Genomic DNA, 19127 nt, shown 5'->3' with positions numbered 1-19127 from the left:
ATTAGGTTAACTAGGCAGGTTAGGGTGATTAGGCAAGTTATTGAATAACAATGGTTTGTTCTGTAGACCAGTGTTTCCCCAACCCTGTTCCTGAAGGCACACCAACAGTACACATTTTCAACCTCTTCCTAATCAAACACACCTGAATCAACTTATAACATCAGAAGAGACTCCAACACCTGAAGTTAATGGGTCAGAAAAGGGAGACATCCAAAATATGTACTGTTGGTGTGCCTCCAGGAACAGGGTTGGGAAACACTGCTGTAGACTATCGGAAAAAAATAGCTTAAAGGGGCTAATAATTTTGTCCCTAAAATGGTTTTTAAAAAATTAAAAACTGCTTTTATTCTAGCCGAAATAAAACAAATAAGACTTTCTCCAGAAGAAAAAATATTATCAGACATACTGTGAAAAATTCCTTGCTCTGTGAAACATTGTTTAGGAAACATTCAAAAAAGAAATAAAATCAAAAGGGGGGCTAATAATTCTGACTTCAACTGTGTAACAAACATATTTTCATTGTTTTGCCTGTAGATGTTCTGATCTTTTTATACTCTAAAAGTGCTAGCCATTGAAAATGTTTTGTTGGTGAATGCACTGTAAACCTAAAATTGCAAGACAACTGGCTGCACAGCTTTTTTTGAGTTGACTCAAGTTAAAAAGCTCTGCAGCAGGCTGCCTTACAATTTTAAGTTGATGTTTTTAAGCTGTTTCACAGTGTGGAGGGTACACTGTAAAAAAAAAAAGTGATTAGTTGACTTAAAGTGAGTAAACCAGTTGAAGTTAAATCAACTGAACAGTTTCAAGATACAATGGGTTCACACACTTTAAGTCAACAGGTTTACTCACTTTTTTTTAAGCAACCAATAGCTTTTTACAGCGTAGTCATTGTTTTGACATATAATAATGTTATTAATATGTTATTACTAATAATGTCCTTAAGTACTAGCATAATGATGCCAGTAAGAAAACCAGTGTACAAGAGTAAAGTTAACCAAAACCAAAAATAAAAATCGTAAAATGAATATGAGTTTTGCTAGAGATAAAGTGAACGAATTGAAAACAATATACACCAACTTAAGCTCTGTGCTAAATACAGTGGAGGAAATAAATCAAAGTCACATGCATTGCTCAGGTGTGATTTTTCAGACATAAACACTGTGCAAAAATCTTGATGGTTCTGTGGGTCTCGTCTATCAAATCTGATCTTTAATTTGTATTTTCTATTGGATTCGAGTCAGGTGATTGGCTGGGCCATTCTACAGCTTGATTTTCTTTCTCTGACACCATTTGAGAATTTCATTGGCTGTGTTTTGGATCATTGTCTTGCTGAAAAGTCCACCCTGGTTTCATCTTCTTCCTGCTAATGTAGATGTTGAACTGAAGCAACTAATATTAATTTACAATGATGAAGAGCAGAGGGTTGCTGAAGAACTACTGAGAGATTTCAGCCGCTGTCTGGGCTTTCATTGCCTTTGTACACCTCCCTTTCTTCATGTGTTCTATACTTTTTCCCTGTGTCATTTCATTTTACTACACAGAACTTAATTTGTGAACTAATTAGTTTTGTTTTCTTCGCATATATGGATTTCTTTGGTTGTTACCAACATGTGAAAATTTCAAGTCAACGGCACCTTTAGAAATATTTTCTGAGAAAAATGGTGACTTGTTCAATACTTATTTCCCCCATGTATTTCTCATGCTATTAATCTGAACAACTAAAATCAAAATAAATATGTATAAATTAATACAGACATGTTTTTAATATAAAAAGTAACAACACAAATGACAGAAACGCACCAAAATTAATAAAACCAATACATTTTAATGAACACAAATATAAAAATAAAAGAAACATATCAAAACGTTGACACAAGAACCTCCATGATACTAAAACGCAATCATATTGATAAACACATTTAAATATCCTCTCTGCATTGCTAAATGTATTGACATACACTATATGACAGTGTTTTGTTTTTATTTGCAAAGAAACAAAGAACGAGAGCTCCAAAAAAAAGTATTTTATTCATATTTACATATACGATTCATGGGAAACTAATTCCACCAAACAAACGCACAATTAATTTAATTAAATCTGAATAATCATAATTTAATAAATAAAAAAAATAAGAATGAATGTACAGATAATACCCTGTTGTCAAAAATTAAATGAGGTCCAGTGTTTTGGTAAAGTCAACATGAAATTTTTACTGACAACAAAGTTTAATGCACTTAAAATGCATTTTGATGACAAACAAAACATGCACCGATGATGAACCGTCCATAATAAAACACTGAGTAAAGTAATCAGGGTCAGTTTTAATTTCATGTTGACTTTAAAAGCGTCAGTCCCATCAAAATCCACACATTTATGTTGATTACGCATTCAAAATGAATCATGTATCTGATGTAAAACAGCCCAAACTCTGCGAACGCTAAGAATAAATATTTCCAAACGGGTCTGAACTCTGTAAGAAAGGCACACACTCCATTTCAGACAGATTTCAAACGTTAAAAGTGTTTGTGTTTTCCGCAGACCAACATTTACACACATTTACTCCTCTCATTTCCAGAGGGATTCGCCGATGTACGCAATAAACAACAGCCGCTTGAGTTTCAGAGCGTTTAATCAAACACATGACATACATAATTGCCTTTTTCGCCCCCTTTTTACGACCGCAGAGACTAATTCAGCGTTTGTCCGTAATCTTGTGAAGAAGCTGAACGTTTCCTCCGGAGGGTTGCGGTTTTGTCATACAGTAGATTATTCGTTTATTCTCTTGCGACGTCTTGTTGTTGTTTTTTTCAGGTGTCATGTTTCAGGCACTCGTAGTTTCATCCGGCGCTGTGGTGGGTGTGGCCAAACTTGTACACTATGCATATTCATCTCCACGGTTTTAATATTCATTAGGTCCGCTCGTTACATATTCATGACTCTAGAATTCAATAAAATCTTTATCCATGTACAACGATATTTAAATTATGTCATTTAAGGCAGTCCAAACATTTACAAAAGGAAGTAAAAGAGAAGAGAGATCATTGCGGAAGAAGAAGAAGAAGAAAAAAAAACTCCTATCCTTTATCGCAGTAATAGTCCAGTTTTTGTTAAGGAGGGGAGAGTTTTTTGTTTTTTTTTGCAGTTCGTACACGAGACCCAAACACATATCAGATCAGTCTGTGATTATATGTGCACTGATGGCACGCTCTGGTTCAGTACCTGCACTCTCATCACCTGGACGCTGGTCATGATCTTCTTCTGGTGGCCCATTAATGTGACGCCCAACCGCTGGATGTCGCTGTGGTGGATGGAGAAAAAGAAATGATATTAAATGTCATGCCTCAGTTAGAAAAATTAAACAAAGTGGAAACGTTTTATTTAGTTTAGGTCACAATTCATGCTATTGTAACGAATGTGGTAGATTATCATTCATCCGTCCACCAGAGGGAGCTCTCTCCCGAATATTGACTGGGTACTTCCTCTGTGGTACTTCCTGGTAGCCACCATATATAAGCACACTGTTTATGACTGTTCTTTGCGAAGTATTGCCAGTTCAGTTACCAAGCGGTTTCCTACTGTTGTGTTTGCTATTGTGTTATGACCTTTTTGCCTGCCTTTTGACTACTGCTTTTTGGATTTTGGAATCTGCCTTGTTTGCTTTTTTCGGACTGCCTCTTTGTTTGCTTGACTTAGCCTGGTTAGGATTACGATTCTGCCTTTGTTTGATGTTCGCTGTTTACTTAATAAACCTCCAGCGTTTGGATTCAATCAGCCTCCATGTCTTCACCTACGGCTCCCTCACAGATATTAACTATTGGCGTATTACTTGCATATTATTATGACTGTTTATTAGGAGTTCTCATGGATGGGCAAAAATACATTGAAATGTAGTTGAATTAAAATACCAAATACCTCAATTTTGCATGTATTACAGTTTTTCTCAGTGGCTTTGGTGCATTTCTCACAACACTATTTACATTTGCACAACAGTTAATGCATTTCTCAAAACAATTTGTCATTTGTGCACATCATAGTAGCAGTTTCTCATTCCTTCCAACAAATTTCAAATGCTTTTGGACATGCATCAATTGCTATCATACAACTCTCTGCTGTTTTATACCGTTATCATTTTCTTATGTCATGTCAGTCTAAAAATTCAGTCTAAACTTGTGAATGCTGAAAAGTCATTCCATATAAAACTAATAGTTCTCACTTCATTAGTATTTACAAACAAAAATGTTGAACTTGTTATCAAAATCTGACAAGAAAATTATGTTATTTTTTTTATTTATTTTTTTTCTGAAAATGTCTTCCAAATTGAACAATTTCCTGAATTATTTACAGACCTGTGTATGTTGTAGGTTCAGTTCCAATATGTACTGCAATATTGCTTACAGTTGTGCACAGCTCTACCCAAAGGAAGTTCGTTATTGTTGTAAATAAGGGTGTGTTTATTCTTATGCACAATGCTGTGAATAAATTAGAATTGTAAAGAGCAAATGCAGTACAATGTGAAACATACATATTTAGTGTCTTGTACTCAGATACCTCACTAAATACAGTAATGTCTAACTTTACTGTCGTTTCAAATAGCTGTGCAAATAGTATATAGTGCTGTCTTGAACATTTTCAGTGAGACACTGCTCGCTGCAGAGCCATTGAGCTCCAGCGAGGGGGAGCTTGAGCTCTCGCTCCTCCTCCTGTAAGCTGTTTTAATGCGTACACCCACCCCTAACCCCAACCCCCAGTGACATCACTCATAGAAGAAGTGCAAGGAACGAGGAGCTGGAGCTCTCCCTTGCTGAAGCTCAGCTCTGCCCAAGTGGCTCTGCAGTGAGCACCACTTGTTTTCAGTACGTGTCACCAAAATCCGACTTTTTTGCATTGGAAAGAAACTTACAGAGTAAAGTGTCATAATGAAAACATGACAAAGCCATTTGACTATCTTGTTTATAAACAATGGTGTCAGGACTTTTCATCTTGATGACACTGACACTTTCATTGACATCAACACTTGCTTTTGAAGAATGAGCTTTCCATTTTGAGCAAGTGACACGCTTTTGCAGGTTATCAACTAGGTTTTGCAGTTTGTACTAATTGTTTTGAGAAATGCATTAAGTGTTGTGCAAATGTAAATAGTGTTGTGAGAAATGCACCAAAGCCACTGAGAAACTGTAAATTAAGCTACAAAATACAGCAGACACAAGTATCAAATTAAAATACCGTATTTTGCATTTTGAAAATACTACAAAATATTTTTACACGGGAGTATAACATTTCTTCGCAGACCTGCTATCAATAGGCCTATTCGATCAATACATTACCTTTACCATTAAACTGACTTGGTGAAGTAATCAATGTTTGATAACAGCTTTTTTCTGAGCAAGTTTACGTCAGCCACTGTAGAACCTGTTTTTATGTTGTTTGTGTCATGATCAGTGGGTGGGGAAAAGGAGCGAGAAACCAAGTGCAGGGAAAAAAATGGTATTTATTTATAATAAAATAAAATAAACGGCAAAATAAACTACCCAGAGGGAGAAAACATTAATAAAACAAATAAACAAATAAACAAACAAACTTGACTGGGCAGGCTGGCAGAGATCAGGACTGGAACACACAGGACAAGGCAACATACGATGATGAACTGGCACAGGGCAGCAGACATGAGGGGAATATAAGCAGAAATAATTAACACACAAACAGGTGAACATAATAAACTAATAATGGGTTAACAAGGAGGGTGGGACTAGACAATAGATGGAAGAGAACTAAAGACTCACATAAAACAAGACTAGAAAACGCAGCCAATGAGATAACTCATGAACCACGTGTTCATATGACAACACTAAAGCATGCGATGCATGTAAACACAACACCAACAGAGAACTGAACGCGAGACATGAGTTCACAATGAATGAAAACACTCACCGTGCACTCACACACGCAGGATGCATGTTTCACCCCAGCGCCAACTGAAACCGAAACCAACTAGACTGAGGTGCTGGGAATGAAACCCCAAACAGCAGACAGACGAACACTAACTGTGCGTTCACACAGAAAGCGGTGAGAGCGTCCAAGGTCGCTCTGGCCGCCCTGGCGACAACGCTGTCTGCCTTCAGCTCCGGCGGCGAGAGCGTCAAAATTCGCTTCATTGATCTCGTATTTAAAGAAGCCGTTGCAGCATTTCAGTTACATTCCTGCATAAAACATGCTTTCTAGCGTGAAAATGTTGCGCACTTCTTAAATCCATTTAACAATGGCAGATCAAGTTGCGTGTGGTGTGGCTTTGCTCCACTTAATTATTCAATGTGTCCATATGTCTGAAATATCCTGAAGCAGCAATACTGTTTTGTACTGTCGCATGAGATTCCCGGGTTTTTAAAGATAAATATATATAACATTAATGCACATCAGTAGCTTGCCAGTAACTTATTTAATGCATGTTCCTGTAAGAAAACATTGTAAATAATAAAAAATCCGGCGACCGTAATAAACAAACCCCTGGGAACAACTGTGGTCGGAACCGAAATCGAAACCGAAACCACGTCATAGCTCATTACCATAAAGTTGACTTGATTTCAACTCTCCTCGATGCCCCTCGATGCTGCTCCTCGCCGCTTATCGCCACCGGCTCTCATTGAAAATGAATGACTTCTGGCTACTTTGACGCTCTCGCCGCTTTCGATGTGAACGTACGGTAACACCAGAATGAGAGCGCGCTTCGCAAACACGCCCAGACGCATCAAACGGGAACGTGCATGGTCCAAGCGTGCTCACAAATGGCACTCATACAGAGACACACACAAGTACAGAAAAGCAGTGCTCGACTTAAGAAAACTCTAGTCGAGCACGACACACAAGACATGACAGGACTAGCGTCTGTACTCTGCCACTAAAACAAAAACTACTAAGACTAGACTGGCAGAACCCTGACTTATTTCTTGCCATCTACATCAGCAATTCATCCAAAACTACTATTATTTGTGCCGTTTACTCATTCTGCCAAGATGTTTTCAGTTCTTCTTTAACTGGAGGAGTCTTAGTGAACACCAGTTCACCATCTTTAGGTGTTTTATTATTCTAAAGTTCGTCTGAATTTCCGCCTGCAGCACTGAGACTGAGAATGATTATGTGCTGAAGGCTCCGCATCCGGTTCTTAAGGACTGATATTTCATTCCATCTCATTTCTTAAGCAAAGATGCATAATTTCCATCCATACTACCAGCCTTGACCACCTTCATTATCAATTTTCTGCTCTGATCTCAAACATATATGTAAATAGCTGAGATAGCACCAATCAGTGGCTGCATTTTTATGATGTCATCATGTAGACTTACAAAGTATTTTACAGTATTTAAAAAATACAAGACACTAAAGTATTTTGATACAAAATATAAACCCATTTTCATCAACCCCATCAAATACAAATTAAAAATACTATTTTGTATTTAAAATACGTATTTGAAATATATGTATCATAAATACTGCCCATCCCTGGTAGTTATAAAGTATGATCTTATTCTGCACCCAAAACCAACTTCAACCTTACAAACTATTAATAAACAGCTAATAAGTGGCTTATTAAGCTAGTAGTGTTAGTTAATGCTTTGTTAATACCGTGAGCTGTGACCTAAAATAAAGTGTTACCGCATTTTCTTATTACGGTTTTGGTTTATTGCCCACATCTTATTTTATTTTTATTGACAAAAGACATAATACAGTGCAAAAGTCACTATATGTAAATATACAAAGTTGAGGTCAAAATTATTAGCCCCAAATTGAGCTAGCAAGCAAACTAACCGCACCAGAAAACGTAGGTGAGGTAAATGATTTAATTACAAATCATATACATCAATAAGTTGTTTTGTGGTATTTATTTGGTGATGTATAAAAAAACTGCACCAAAATAATTCTTTATTTGTCAATAAAAGAACATATTTCCATTCAGCTTGTGAAGTTTAATGCCAATGTACCCCGAAAAAAGTTTCCATTTTTACTATCAATACCTCCCATTGATTAAAGGCTGCAGTGTCTCCCAATCCACTAAAACTATACCAACAGGACCAACCTATTGGCCAGACGACGGCCACACAGTCCTGAAACTGCATCTAATGACCATTGATCATCTGACTTGAAGAGGTGACGATCAATCAAGGCCTTAAAGCCATAAAGACACCTTCAATCTGTCCTCCATCCACCTCCGCCAGCTGGAGTCCTGCGAACTGAGCGGCTTCATTTCTGCGTTAGCAATCTGGAGCACTCCATCGTGTTACGGAGTAAGAACTCAATCAACTCACTGTTGTTTCATGCTCATCACATGTCCAAGTGTGCGATACCCTCCTGCGGCAAAGTGGTCCTTATAGCGGCCCATTTTAATGGTGTCCAACCACTCGTCCACCGATCTGCAGCTGGTGAAATCAGGAATACTTCTGTTCATCAAAGGACTGTTTAGTCTGAAATGAGAGCGGAGGGAGTGAGGAGACACGTACGAGATGTACCTTTGAAATGCTGCGAGCGCGGGCAGAAAATCAATATGAGTTAAAATGATAGAGAAGGTACAAAGGGGGTGGGGGTGGGGGGAGGCTGTAGGTCTGGCCGGTTCAGGTAGATTAATACAGGGATGAAATCCTTATTTCTTCCCATCAGCGCATCTGGATATGCACCGGCAACTTGACAGCACTTGGCGCTCGGAGCTGAGCAATTTATACAAGTCCAATTGTGAAAGCAGAAGCGTTCGTTTTCGGTTCACCACAGATCAATGTCAATATAGCGCAGAGGTCTTTTATTTAACAGCGAACACATCTATTTGAGACCAGCTTATTGGAAAATGTACACTGGCGTCTTAAAGCTGCAGATTCACAGCTACTTGGATCAAACTTTTTTGTCGACTTTGTACGACTTGAAAATGATCAAATGTGCTTAGCCTTTTTCTTGTTCAGATTACCTGTTTACAATGAGCTGAAACGAATCAATTCTTGACTCTAATTAATTTATTATCATTTATAGATAGACAGACAGACAGACAGACAGACAGACAGACAGACAGACAGACAGACAGAGATAGACAGACAGACAGAGATAGATAGACAGACAGACAGACAGAGATAGACAGACAGAGATAGATAGATAGATAGATAGATAGATAGATAGATAGATAGATAGATAGATAGATAGATAGATAGATAGATAGATAGATAGATACTGTAGATAGATAGATAGATAGACAGACAGACAGACAGACAGACAGACAGACAGACAGACAGACAGACAGACAGACAGACAGACAGACAGACAGATAGACAGATAGATAGATAGATAGATAGATAGATAGATAGATAGATAGATAGATAGATAGATAGATAGATAGACAGACAAACAGACAGACAGACAGACAGACAGACAGACAGACAGACAGACAGACAGACAGACAAACAGACACTATGGATGGATGGATGGATGGATGGATGGATGGATGGATGGATGGATGGATGGATGGATGGATGGATGGACGGACAGACAGACAGACAGACAGACAGAGACTATAGATAGATAGATAGATGGATAGATAGATAGATAGATAGATAGACAGACAGACAGACAGACAGACAGACAGACAGACAGACAGACAGACAGACAGACAGACAGACAGACAGACAGACAGACAGTCTATGTTGGGTCAACATGAATTATGTTGGTTTAACTACCTGGAGAGTGGATGAGTAGTTCCTAACATGCTCTTGTATTAAGAGGGGGAAATGTTGACGATAACAATAATCTAGAGTGTTTAAAAGGGATAGTTCCCCCAAAAATTAAAATTGCCTGTTTTTTCTTTCTCATGTGGTTTTAAACCTTTATAAATTTCTTTCATCTCTTGAACAAAAGAAAAAATATTGAATTGCTACCAATTGGCCTCCATTGTTCATTATTTCCTATTATGGAAGTCACTAGGTACCTACCAGCATTTTTCTAAATATCTTCTTCTGTGTTTAACAGAAGACAGAAACTCAAATAGGCTCTGGATATGGGTATCTATTACATGATATTAAATGCGAATGTGATCTTGTAATACTGCGCCCACGACATTTGTCATTGAAATAATGACACAGGTAGTTGGTAGATCTGTGTAAAAAAGGCCTGCCGCCACAGCTGGAAGAAATCCTACAGGAAACACTGAGCCTAAATAACCATAACGTAAATAGCCGGGTTTGACGCATTTTAGGGTCTCCTTGAAACAATTCCGTTGTGTTCTGTACGCGTGGTGAGCATTTGCAGCATGTGTGCTGTCAAATGGATAATGATCTTATATAAGTTTACTGTTTAGTAATTGCATGCATTTTCTTTAATTGCAGCACGTTAAGCTCTCCTGGTCACTGTACATATTAACCACTCACAGAAATACACATGCATTGTACACACAAATACACCTACACAAACCCTGGTGTGTTACTTGGGTTAATAAAGACTTTTGAACTTCCATGTCATAATATAATACATTTTAGGTATGTTGTAATATAAAGTTACCATATATGGTTCTTCACCCGATCACCATTTCATCATTATCATTTATATTCTTATTATTTTGAGCATGACACCTACAGTACAAAGTGTATATGACTGTATTTTTCCTGAAGATGTTGTATTGATCAGATGAGCTCACCTGCACAATGTTTCCACTGATTTGAGTGTTTCTGGAGTGCGGATCAGTTTGTCCAGGACTGTGACGATCTGGCAGAATTTGGGTCTTTCGTTGCGGTCTTTCTGCCAGCAGTCCAGCATGAGGGTGTGGAGGGCCCCGGGGCAGCCCATGGGGGCCGGGAGACGGTAACCCTCCTCTACGGACTTGATCACCTGAGGAAAAAAAAAGAATTAATATGTGAGATATTGCATTGATTTTTCTGTTTGCCGAAAAAGTAGCATTTCCATGTAGACAGATTGATTTACTCACGTTTACTGTAATTTAATCCCAAGATAAATTTAGCAGGTGTTAAGAATATTATCAGTTATTTTAATGAAGATTAAAAATACTGCCTAAATATCTGTGGAAACAATTTAAATGATTGTTAAAATTGCTATTATTTTTTGTCATGATTATTCTTATTATTATTATAATAAAAAAATAAAATAATAATTATTATTACTATTAGTGAATTAGTAGTAGTTAATATTCAAGATTATTTAAAACAATAAATAAGGTTGTGTATGAAATTTAAGACAAAATATGAATAGGTTTTTATAAAATAGTTATAATATTATTTATATTATAGTTTTTTAATATTCTTTTAAAATATTTTATTATTGGGACTGATCAAATAATGTGAAAAAGAATTTACCTCTATCTTATCTTATTTATGGATAATGCATCTTTAAATTAATCAAATATGTGCTCCTTTAATAATAATAATAATAATAATAATAATGATAATAATAATATTTTAATACTTTTATTATAATAAAATGTTTTAATATTTTGGATTAAAGGCTTTATATCAACAACAACAATATAATAATAATAATAATAATAATAATAATAATAGTTAAATAACTTATGTTTTGTAATGTTATTTTGGTTTAAAGGCTTATTATCATCAACAACAACAACAACAACATAATAATAATAATAATAATAATAATAATAATAATAATAATAATAATAATAATAATAATAATAATAATAATAATAAATGATAATAATATTAGTTAATTAACATATGTTTTGTAATGTTATTTTGGTTTAAAGGCGTATTATGAATAACAACAATATAATAATAATAATAATAATAATAATAATAATAATAATAATTTTTATACTTTTAATAATAAAACGTTTTAATATTATTTTGGTTTAAAAGTTTAATAATAACAACAATATAAAAATTATAAAAATAATAACAACAACAACAACAACAATAATACTAATAATATTGTGCTTTTTACTATTATTTTGTTTAAAAGGATTATCAAAAAAAAACTACTGCATAGAATAATATGTAAAAATTCTCATATTCAAATGATGATTTGCTGTATGCTAGCAAACTCCTCAGAACACAGCTCATAGTATTGTGAACAAGTGTTGTTTTAGACCCACATCTCTGTTGGTCAAGTTCCAATATGGCCTTTCTCCATATGACATCACTTCCCACATCACCACTCCATAACTCCACACGTCACTGGAGGAGGAAAACTTGCGATAGGCGATGGCCTCCGGTGCCGTCCAGCGGATGGGGATCTTTCCTCCCTGAAATGACACACAGAAGGAGGGAAAATAACCAGCATTCAAGTGTAAAATCGCTCTCTATTGCTCTGATGGACGTAGCCTTCACATGCTGCATCTAACATAGATAAACAGCACAGTGACAGACAAGAATGAAGCAGATCTCTGTTACTACAGTAAGAACTTTCCCAATGGTTATTTGATATATTTGTTATGAAGTTAATTCAAGCCGTTTTGCAACAATGAGTCACACACAATATCGTTATAAAGTTCATGCACAAACACACACACAATTAGCTTTCCACTGTTTTTGCAGGATACACTGCTTATATACACTGTTGTATAAAACATCTGTTATGTTAATGTACAAAATAAACCTGATTTAACGTCCACAACCGGGATTGAATTGTTGTCTTTTATAATTGTACTGACATGCGGCTGTGGTGAAGAATTACGAAGCAATTTCACTGTCTTTATTACACATGTGCACTGCTTTAAGGACCATTTCCACTGAGTGGTACGGTACGGTTCGGTTCGTTTTGGTACGCTTTTATAGCCGTTTCCACTGTCAAGCGTACCGAACCGTACCATACCACTTTTTCGGCACTCTTTCAAAAGGGTACCAAACACGAGAAAGGGTACCAAAAGGCGGAGCTAGACGCGCAGCTGAACGCTATTGGTTTACAGAGATGCGTCATTCGCTTACGCAACAAGCCAGAATGAAAACAAAAAAACCACCATATTTAAAATACACACACAGCCGAGAGATTACAGCGGAATTATTTATACATATAATAACGAGCCATGGTCGACCCTTGCTCAAACAAACCTTGTCATCGTCTTGATAAACAGCCACAAAGCCATGGAGTAGAGCAGATTTACCCTGTGTCCCGTAGTTTTTTTACGAGCCAGTCTGAAGTGCGAGCGGTTTCACTATTTTGCTTGTGCTCGCCACGCGCCTATATCTGAAATAACAAACTTTTTGAGCTGATGATAATAACCTGCGCTTGATTATTGATGTGCTTTTGAAACCCGATCCTGTCAGACACTGACAAACGCGAGAGTGAAGCGCGAAAAAACAAAGAATGCCGGAAAAAAAGGAGCTCATTATTTTTCAGCAAACATGAACAAACTGCCTTGTTTAACTATTATTGTTATTCTCACCTTTTGGACTAATATGAACTCAGAATGATGGAATTACTGTCTAACAGAGGCTACATGTGCTGCTGAAGATTACAGACACAGATAAGAGGTTTACACGGACTGTAGGCTATATTTTGTGTTGCTTTTTAACCTAAATACGAACGAAATGTCTGCTGTGTGTTCTTCTGTAATTGATAACATATCAGAGACTGTAAGGGGCTGTTTGTGTTTATATATGTTCATTTATTTAGTTATTTAATATAATTACAGACGTTACAGTAGGCTGTTTCGCACTGTCATTGATCTGCAGTTATAATCAACTCATGTTCATTGAAAAATTACTAATAAACATTTATACACAAGTATTTATGTGTATAAAGCATCTGTTTTGTGAGAAGTGCTTTTCATATGATATGTGAATGACCTGTACAGCATTATTGTAGACATTTCCTCGAGCGAGAATGACGTCGACTGAAACTTTCTGTCATACACCACGCCCACCAAAAGGGTACCCTTGTTAGTGGAAACGCAAGCCTGATAAAGGAGACCCGTACCAAACCGAACCATACTGTACCAGTCAGTGGAAACGAGCCATTAGAAACGTTTTAAACTTGTAAAACTCTTTCTTGAGGTGCAGATGATCACAGAGAACTAAGATCTTTTAATCCCAGTTGCTTTACGCACATCCTGTATTGTGGATACGATCATGTGTTACCAGTGTTGGGGAGGTTACTTTGGAAATGTAATACATTACAGGTTACAAATTTCCCTATTTAAAATGTAATAAGTAGTGTACCTTTTCAATTACATTAGGCAATAAAAAAAGAGGCTTATTGTGTTTACATCACTCCAGTATGACTTTGGACACACTATACCTAAACACAGTTCTGTCCAAACAGCAAACAAAAGATGGTTTTCATCATAGGTGCCCTTTAAACTCACGCTGGTAGTATATGCTGCATCAGGATCGTCCTCCAGCACTCGTGAAAGCCCGAAGTCTGAGATCTTGCACACCAGATTACTGTTGACCAGAACGTTCCTGGCAGCCAAATCCCGGTGGACGTAACCCAGATCAGCCAAGTAAGTCATGCCAGCTGCGATGCCACGCAGAATCCCAACCAGCTGAATAATGGTGAACTGACCGTCGTGTCTCTGTTTGCAGGGGGAGAGAAAGCAGAAAGGTTGAACTGGGCTTCACAGGGAGATTCACTGAGGCGAAGCTGAACTACAGAGATATAAGAGAACAAACTGAAACGTGTTTACAGACCCTCAAGAAAGAGTCCAAGGAGCCGTTCTCCATGTACTCTGTGATGATCATTACTGGTTTGCCTTGGTGGAGAACGCAGAAAACACAGAGAAGAAGAAAAAACATGGAGAAGAAGAAGTCAGGAGATCGGAGGCATGATGCAAGAGAAACTAGAGCTCTTCTTCACTTTTTACTCTGCTGTGGGTGAATTATTGAGTACCAGTGTACATTCAGTCAGTCATTATTAAGAGATAAACCTAGACAAGGTGATCAGAAAGCTGAAGGGGTTTTATATTTCAACACAATAGGGTTTATTGTGCAGTTTTCTTGCATAATACAATACTACTTAAGAAATCTATGGATAAATTCACCATGATGAGTTTGTGAGTAATGTAAATATTAACAGAATTAATTTGAAGATTCAATACAATTGAATTTAAAAATAATAATTTAAATGACTGATATTTAATTATTATTTACCATATTTTTCATTCATTTTCTTTTCAGCTTAGTCCTTTTTTTAATCTGGGATCGCCACAGCGGAATGAACCGCCAACTTTTCCAGCATATGTTTTACAAAGCGGATGCCCTCCCAACTGCAACCCATCACTGGGAAACACCCATTCATAGTCATTCACACACATACACTACAGACAATTTTAGCTTACCCAATTCACCTACAGCACATGTTTTTGGACTTGTGTGGCAAACCAACACGAGGAGAACATGCAAACTCCACTCGAAAATGCCAACTGACCCAGCTGAGGCTCGAACCAGCAATCTTCTTGCTGTGAAGGGACAGCCCTACACACTGCGCCGCCAATACCATATTTATATAGTATATTATTTTATTATTTACAAAATTAATTAGAACTTTTAAGAGTTAATACTATTGATTTAAAAAATATCATTAAAACTACGGGTTTTCAAATGATATTAATAATTATATTAATAATTAATAACATTTTTATATATTCACAAAATTAGTTTAATCTTTTAAGATTCAATACAATTGAATTTTTTTAAAATTATAAATAAAATGACTGATTTTATATTAAATAATATTTTTATATGATCATATTTTACATATTTTTATATATTATTTAAATAAACTATAATGTATTTATTAATAAATTAGATATTTTTAAAATATATTAAAATTTTTTTTTTATAAATATATATGCATTTAAAACTTCTAACATAATAAATATACAATTATATATCATAATAAATATAATTATAATCACATTTCAAATGCATTAAAAAATAAACAAACTATAAAAAAATAAATAAAATAAGTGAATATAAATTTAAGTATTGCGAGAATAATAATTTAAAACAACAGTTAAACTGATTATTTATAATAAATACAATATAATTAATTGACAATTTACACTTTTAAATGTTTAAAAGTATGTAGCAAACTTTTATAAATACATTAATATTTATAAAAGATATGTTAAATTGTGTTATATATGAAATTACATATACATACATATATATGAAATTACATATACACAGATATATAATATATATATATATAAATATATAATTCTATAATTTTTATTTTATAATAATAATAATAATAATAATAATAATAACAATAATAATAATAATAATAATAATAATAATAGTCAGTAAACTGATTAATTATAATCTATACCAGGGTTCACCAATCTCGTTCCTGCAGGGACACCGGACCTCCAGGGTTTAGCTCCAACTTGCCTTAAAACACCTGCCTGGGTGTTTCAAGTATACCTAGTAAGACCTTGATTAGCTTGTTCAGGTGTATTTGATTAGGGCTGGAGCTAAAATCTGCAGGACACTAGACCTCCAGGAACAACTTTGGTGATCCCTAATCTATATACTATAATTAATTTATAAAATGCATTAAATTTTACTTTAAAAAGTCAGCAAACCCATTGACTTAACTTTTATAATTATGCATATAGTTTGTTTACTTAATACATGTAAGACAACGAGTTTATTCTCTTTTTTATATAAAGTCAACATATCGCTTTTTACAGTGTATAAGCTTACAAGCATTCAGCACTCCAGCAAATGAATACAAGTGTATGAAGACAAAAAGACGTGTTTGATTCTTACTGCGAGTAACCACCCCCTCGAGGTGGATGACATTCGGGTGGTCAAACTGTGCCATAATGCTGGCTTCAGCCAGGAAATCTCTCCTCTGCTTCTCGGTGTATCCGGCTTTAAGAGTCTTCAGAGCCACCGGGACGTCACGTTTCCCCGGCAGCTTCATCCGGCCGTAACACACTTCCCCAAATTCTCCTAAACAGCGCCAGAACAGAGGACAGTGAGCACTCATGCTGGAAGAGGAGGACTCATTTAATCCTACAGACCTTCATAATCACGTTCCCATCACAGCCTCTGTTTTAATGAACTTAAAGCAAGGTCTAAAGCACACGATGCAGGTGCATTAAGAGTGTGTCCGAGTCAGTGGTGTAAAGTAACAAATTAGAATACTCTAATTACTATAAATGGAGTAGTTTTTCCTCAGGAATTGTTCTTTACCAAGTTGTTTTAAAATTGTTTACTTTTACTCTTCCTTGAGTACATTTTTAGTGCTGTGTCTGTGCTTTTACTTCACTATTTTCCTTCAACCTGCAGTCACTATTTTGTCTTGTCTAAAGGGATTGGCTTAAAAAGTATCAGAAAAATCTGTCCTGTGATTCCTGTCCAATCAAATTGCACATAGAACGTAAATAATACTGAACTACCTGAAGATATAGGCTATTTATAAATGCAGCAAACCTTTTGGAAGCATCCAAAAGGATGTCCAAAAGCTTTACATGCAATATTGGTGAAACAGTTTAGACTGAATGTCAATAATGAGAAGATGAAGGATGTTTACTATATGATGACTGAAATCGCCAATTGGCTTTAAACAATATCTAAATGCACTACAGAATGTTACGTTTTCACACATGCATGCACAGATTGCATGTAAACGCATCGGCCATTCACATCGTAATACTCACTACTCTTGATTTCCTAACCTGATTTCACCAAGTAGGACATGTTCCTGGATTAACATCTATGCCAATCAGAATTAGGGGATTATCAGCCAATCAGATTTAGGTGATATGGTTACATGATGCATGATTGTTATCCAACTATTATTCCCCATGAATAAATGTCAGTATTTGATGTCAATATGACGTTGGCTTAAGAGGTTTACTCGACGTTGGATTTTGGTCACTTTCTAACACAACCTAAAATCAACCAAATATCAACATCATTTGATGTCATTATTGGGCATCAATATAATGTTGTTCTTAGATGCTGGCTAGGCACTGAATTTTGCTCATCTGACATCACAACCTAAATCTAACCTAGTATTAACGTCTTATGCTGTCGTGTGCCGGCTGGGTAATAACTAGATGCACTACAGAATGTTACGTTAACACACATTCACATATTACATGTAAATGCATCCTCTTTTTACATCATAACACTCCCTACTCTTGAATACTTTTGAAAGGGCTCATATTTTGAGTAATATTGACAAATACTTTTACTCTACTTGCGCTACATTTTTAGGCAAGTAATGGTACTTTTACTCGAGTATGATTTTTCAGTACTCTTTCCACCACTGTCAAGGATCAACATAGATGTTAATCCAGGATCGCATCATACTTGGCAAAATCATGACGTGCACTCGAGTCCTTTTGATAGGGCTATTTTTTACTTATACTTTGAGTAATATTTACAACAGATACTTTTACTCTGCTACATTTTGGGCAAGTAAGGGTACTTTTACTTGAATATGATTTTTAAACACTCTTAACCACTGGTCCGAATACACTTTTGCTATTTTAACCCTTGTTGGGGATGTTTTCATTCACACTAGGGTGATTTTATGGTAGTTCTAAATCTAGGTAGAAATAATCATAACTCTTTTTGTCATTTTAACAAAATAACAATTTTAGAAGGAAACATACACATATTTAGTAAAAGTCAGGAAACTACAGATATGTGTGTTTATGTCAACAAAGAGCCGTCAATAAATGGTTAAAATGACCGCCTTGGTAGTTCTAGTGTTAATGAGTCATAGGGGTGTTTTGGCATAACTTGCATTGAACCAATCAGAGACTCATCTCTAGGCCCACATGGAATCCGCACGCGCAGATATTCAGCAGTTTTTAGCCCATCATTATTTCTGTTTATTTACTTGAGTAAATGTGTGTGAAACTATATTTATTCAGTTTTTAATTAATTTCAGTAATATTATTGACTAATGTAAAAATGTTCAACTGATTTATTTACAGTGCAGTTTGTACAGTAATATTTTCTGTCTTTTAGTAGATATATTATATGAGAGACTTGCTTTGTTTACCAAATGAAGTGAATCTAATTGGATTAGCATTTTAAACATTAAATAAGTTAAAAATATATTATTTTTTATTTAATGGATTAAGGTTTTAGTTATGATACTTCCAAAATAATTCTGCAGAAATCCGCAGATTTTTACCAAATTTCTCTGCAGAAATAACAAAAAACGT

At 35.6% G+C, this 19127-nt stretch overlaps 1 protein-coding gene across 2 annotated transcripts in view; it reads right to left on the bottom strand.

The window, feature by feature from the left end:
• Positions 1–1805: 1805 nt before the first annotated feature.
• epha8 (eph receptor A8) overlaps positions 1806–19127 on the bottom strand; it is a 180972-nt gene continuing 163650 nt past the window's right edge. For both annotated transcript variants that reach the window (XM_056467927.1, XM_056467928.1), the window contains exons 11-17: positions 16708–16893; positions 14623–14684; positions 14298–14507; positions 12087–12236; positions 10659–10849; positions 8299–8454; positions 1806–3299 (exon numbers count right to left, since the gene is read on the bottom strand). In XM_056467927.1, coding sequence (XP_056323902.1) covers positions 3185–3299; positions 8299–8454; positions 10659–10849; positions 12087–12236; positions 14298–14507; positions 14623–14684; positions 16708–16893 — 1070 coding nt within the window. In that variant the 3' untranslated portion in view covers positions 1806–3184. The remainder of the gene's footprint in view (positions 3300–8298; positions 8455–10658; positions 10850–12086; positions 12237–14297; positions 14508–14622; positions 14685–16707; positions 16894–19127) is intronic.

Source organism: Danio aesculapii, chromosome 11 (assembly GCF_903798145.1).
Source record: "Danio aesculapii chromosome 11, fDanAes4.1, whole genome shotgun sequence".
Taxonomy (NCBI): Eukaryota; Metazoa; Chordata; class Actinopteri; order Cypriniformes; family Danionidae; genus Danio; species Danio aesculapii.
The sequence above is the reverse complement of the archived record's forward strand: the minus strand, read 5'-3'. Positions and strand labels throughout refer to the sequence as shown.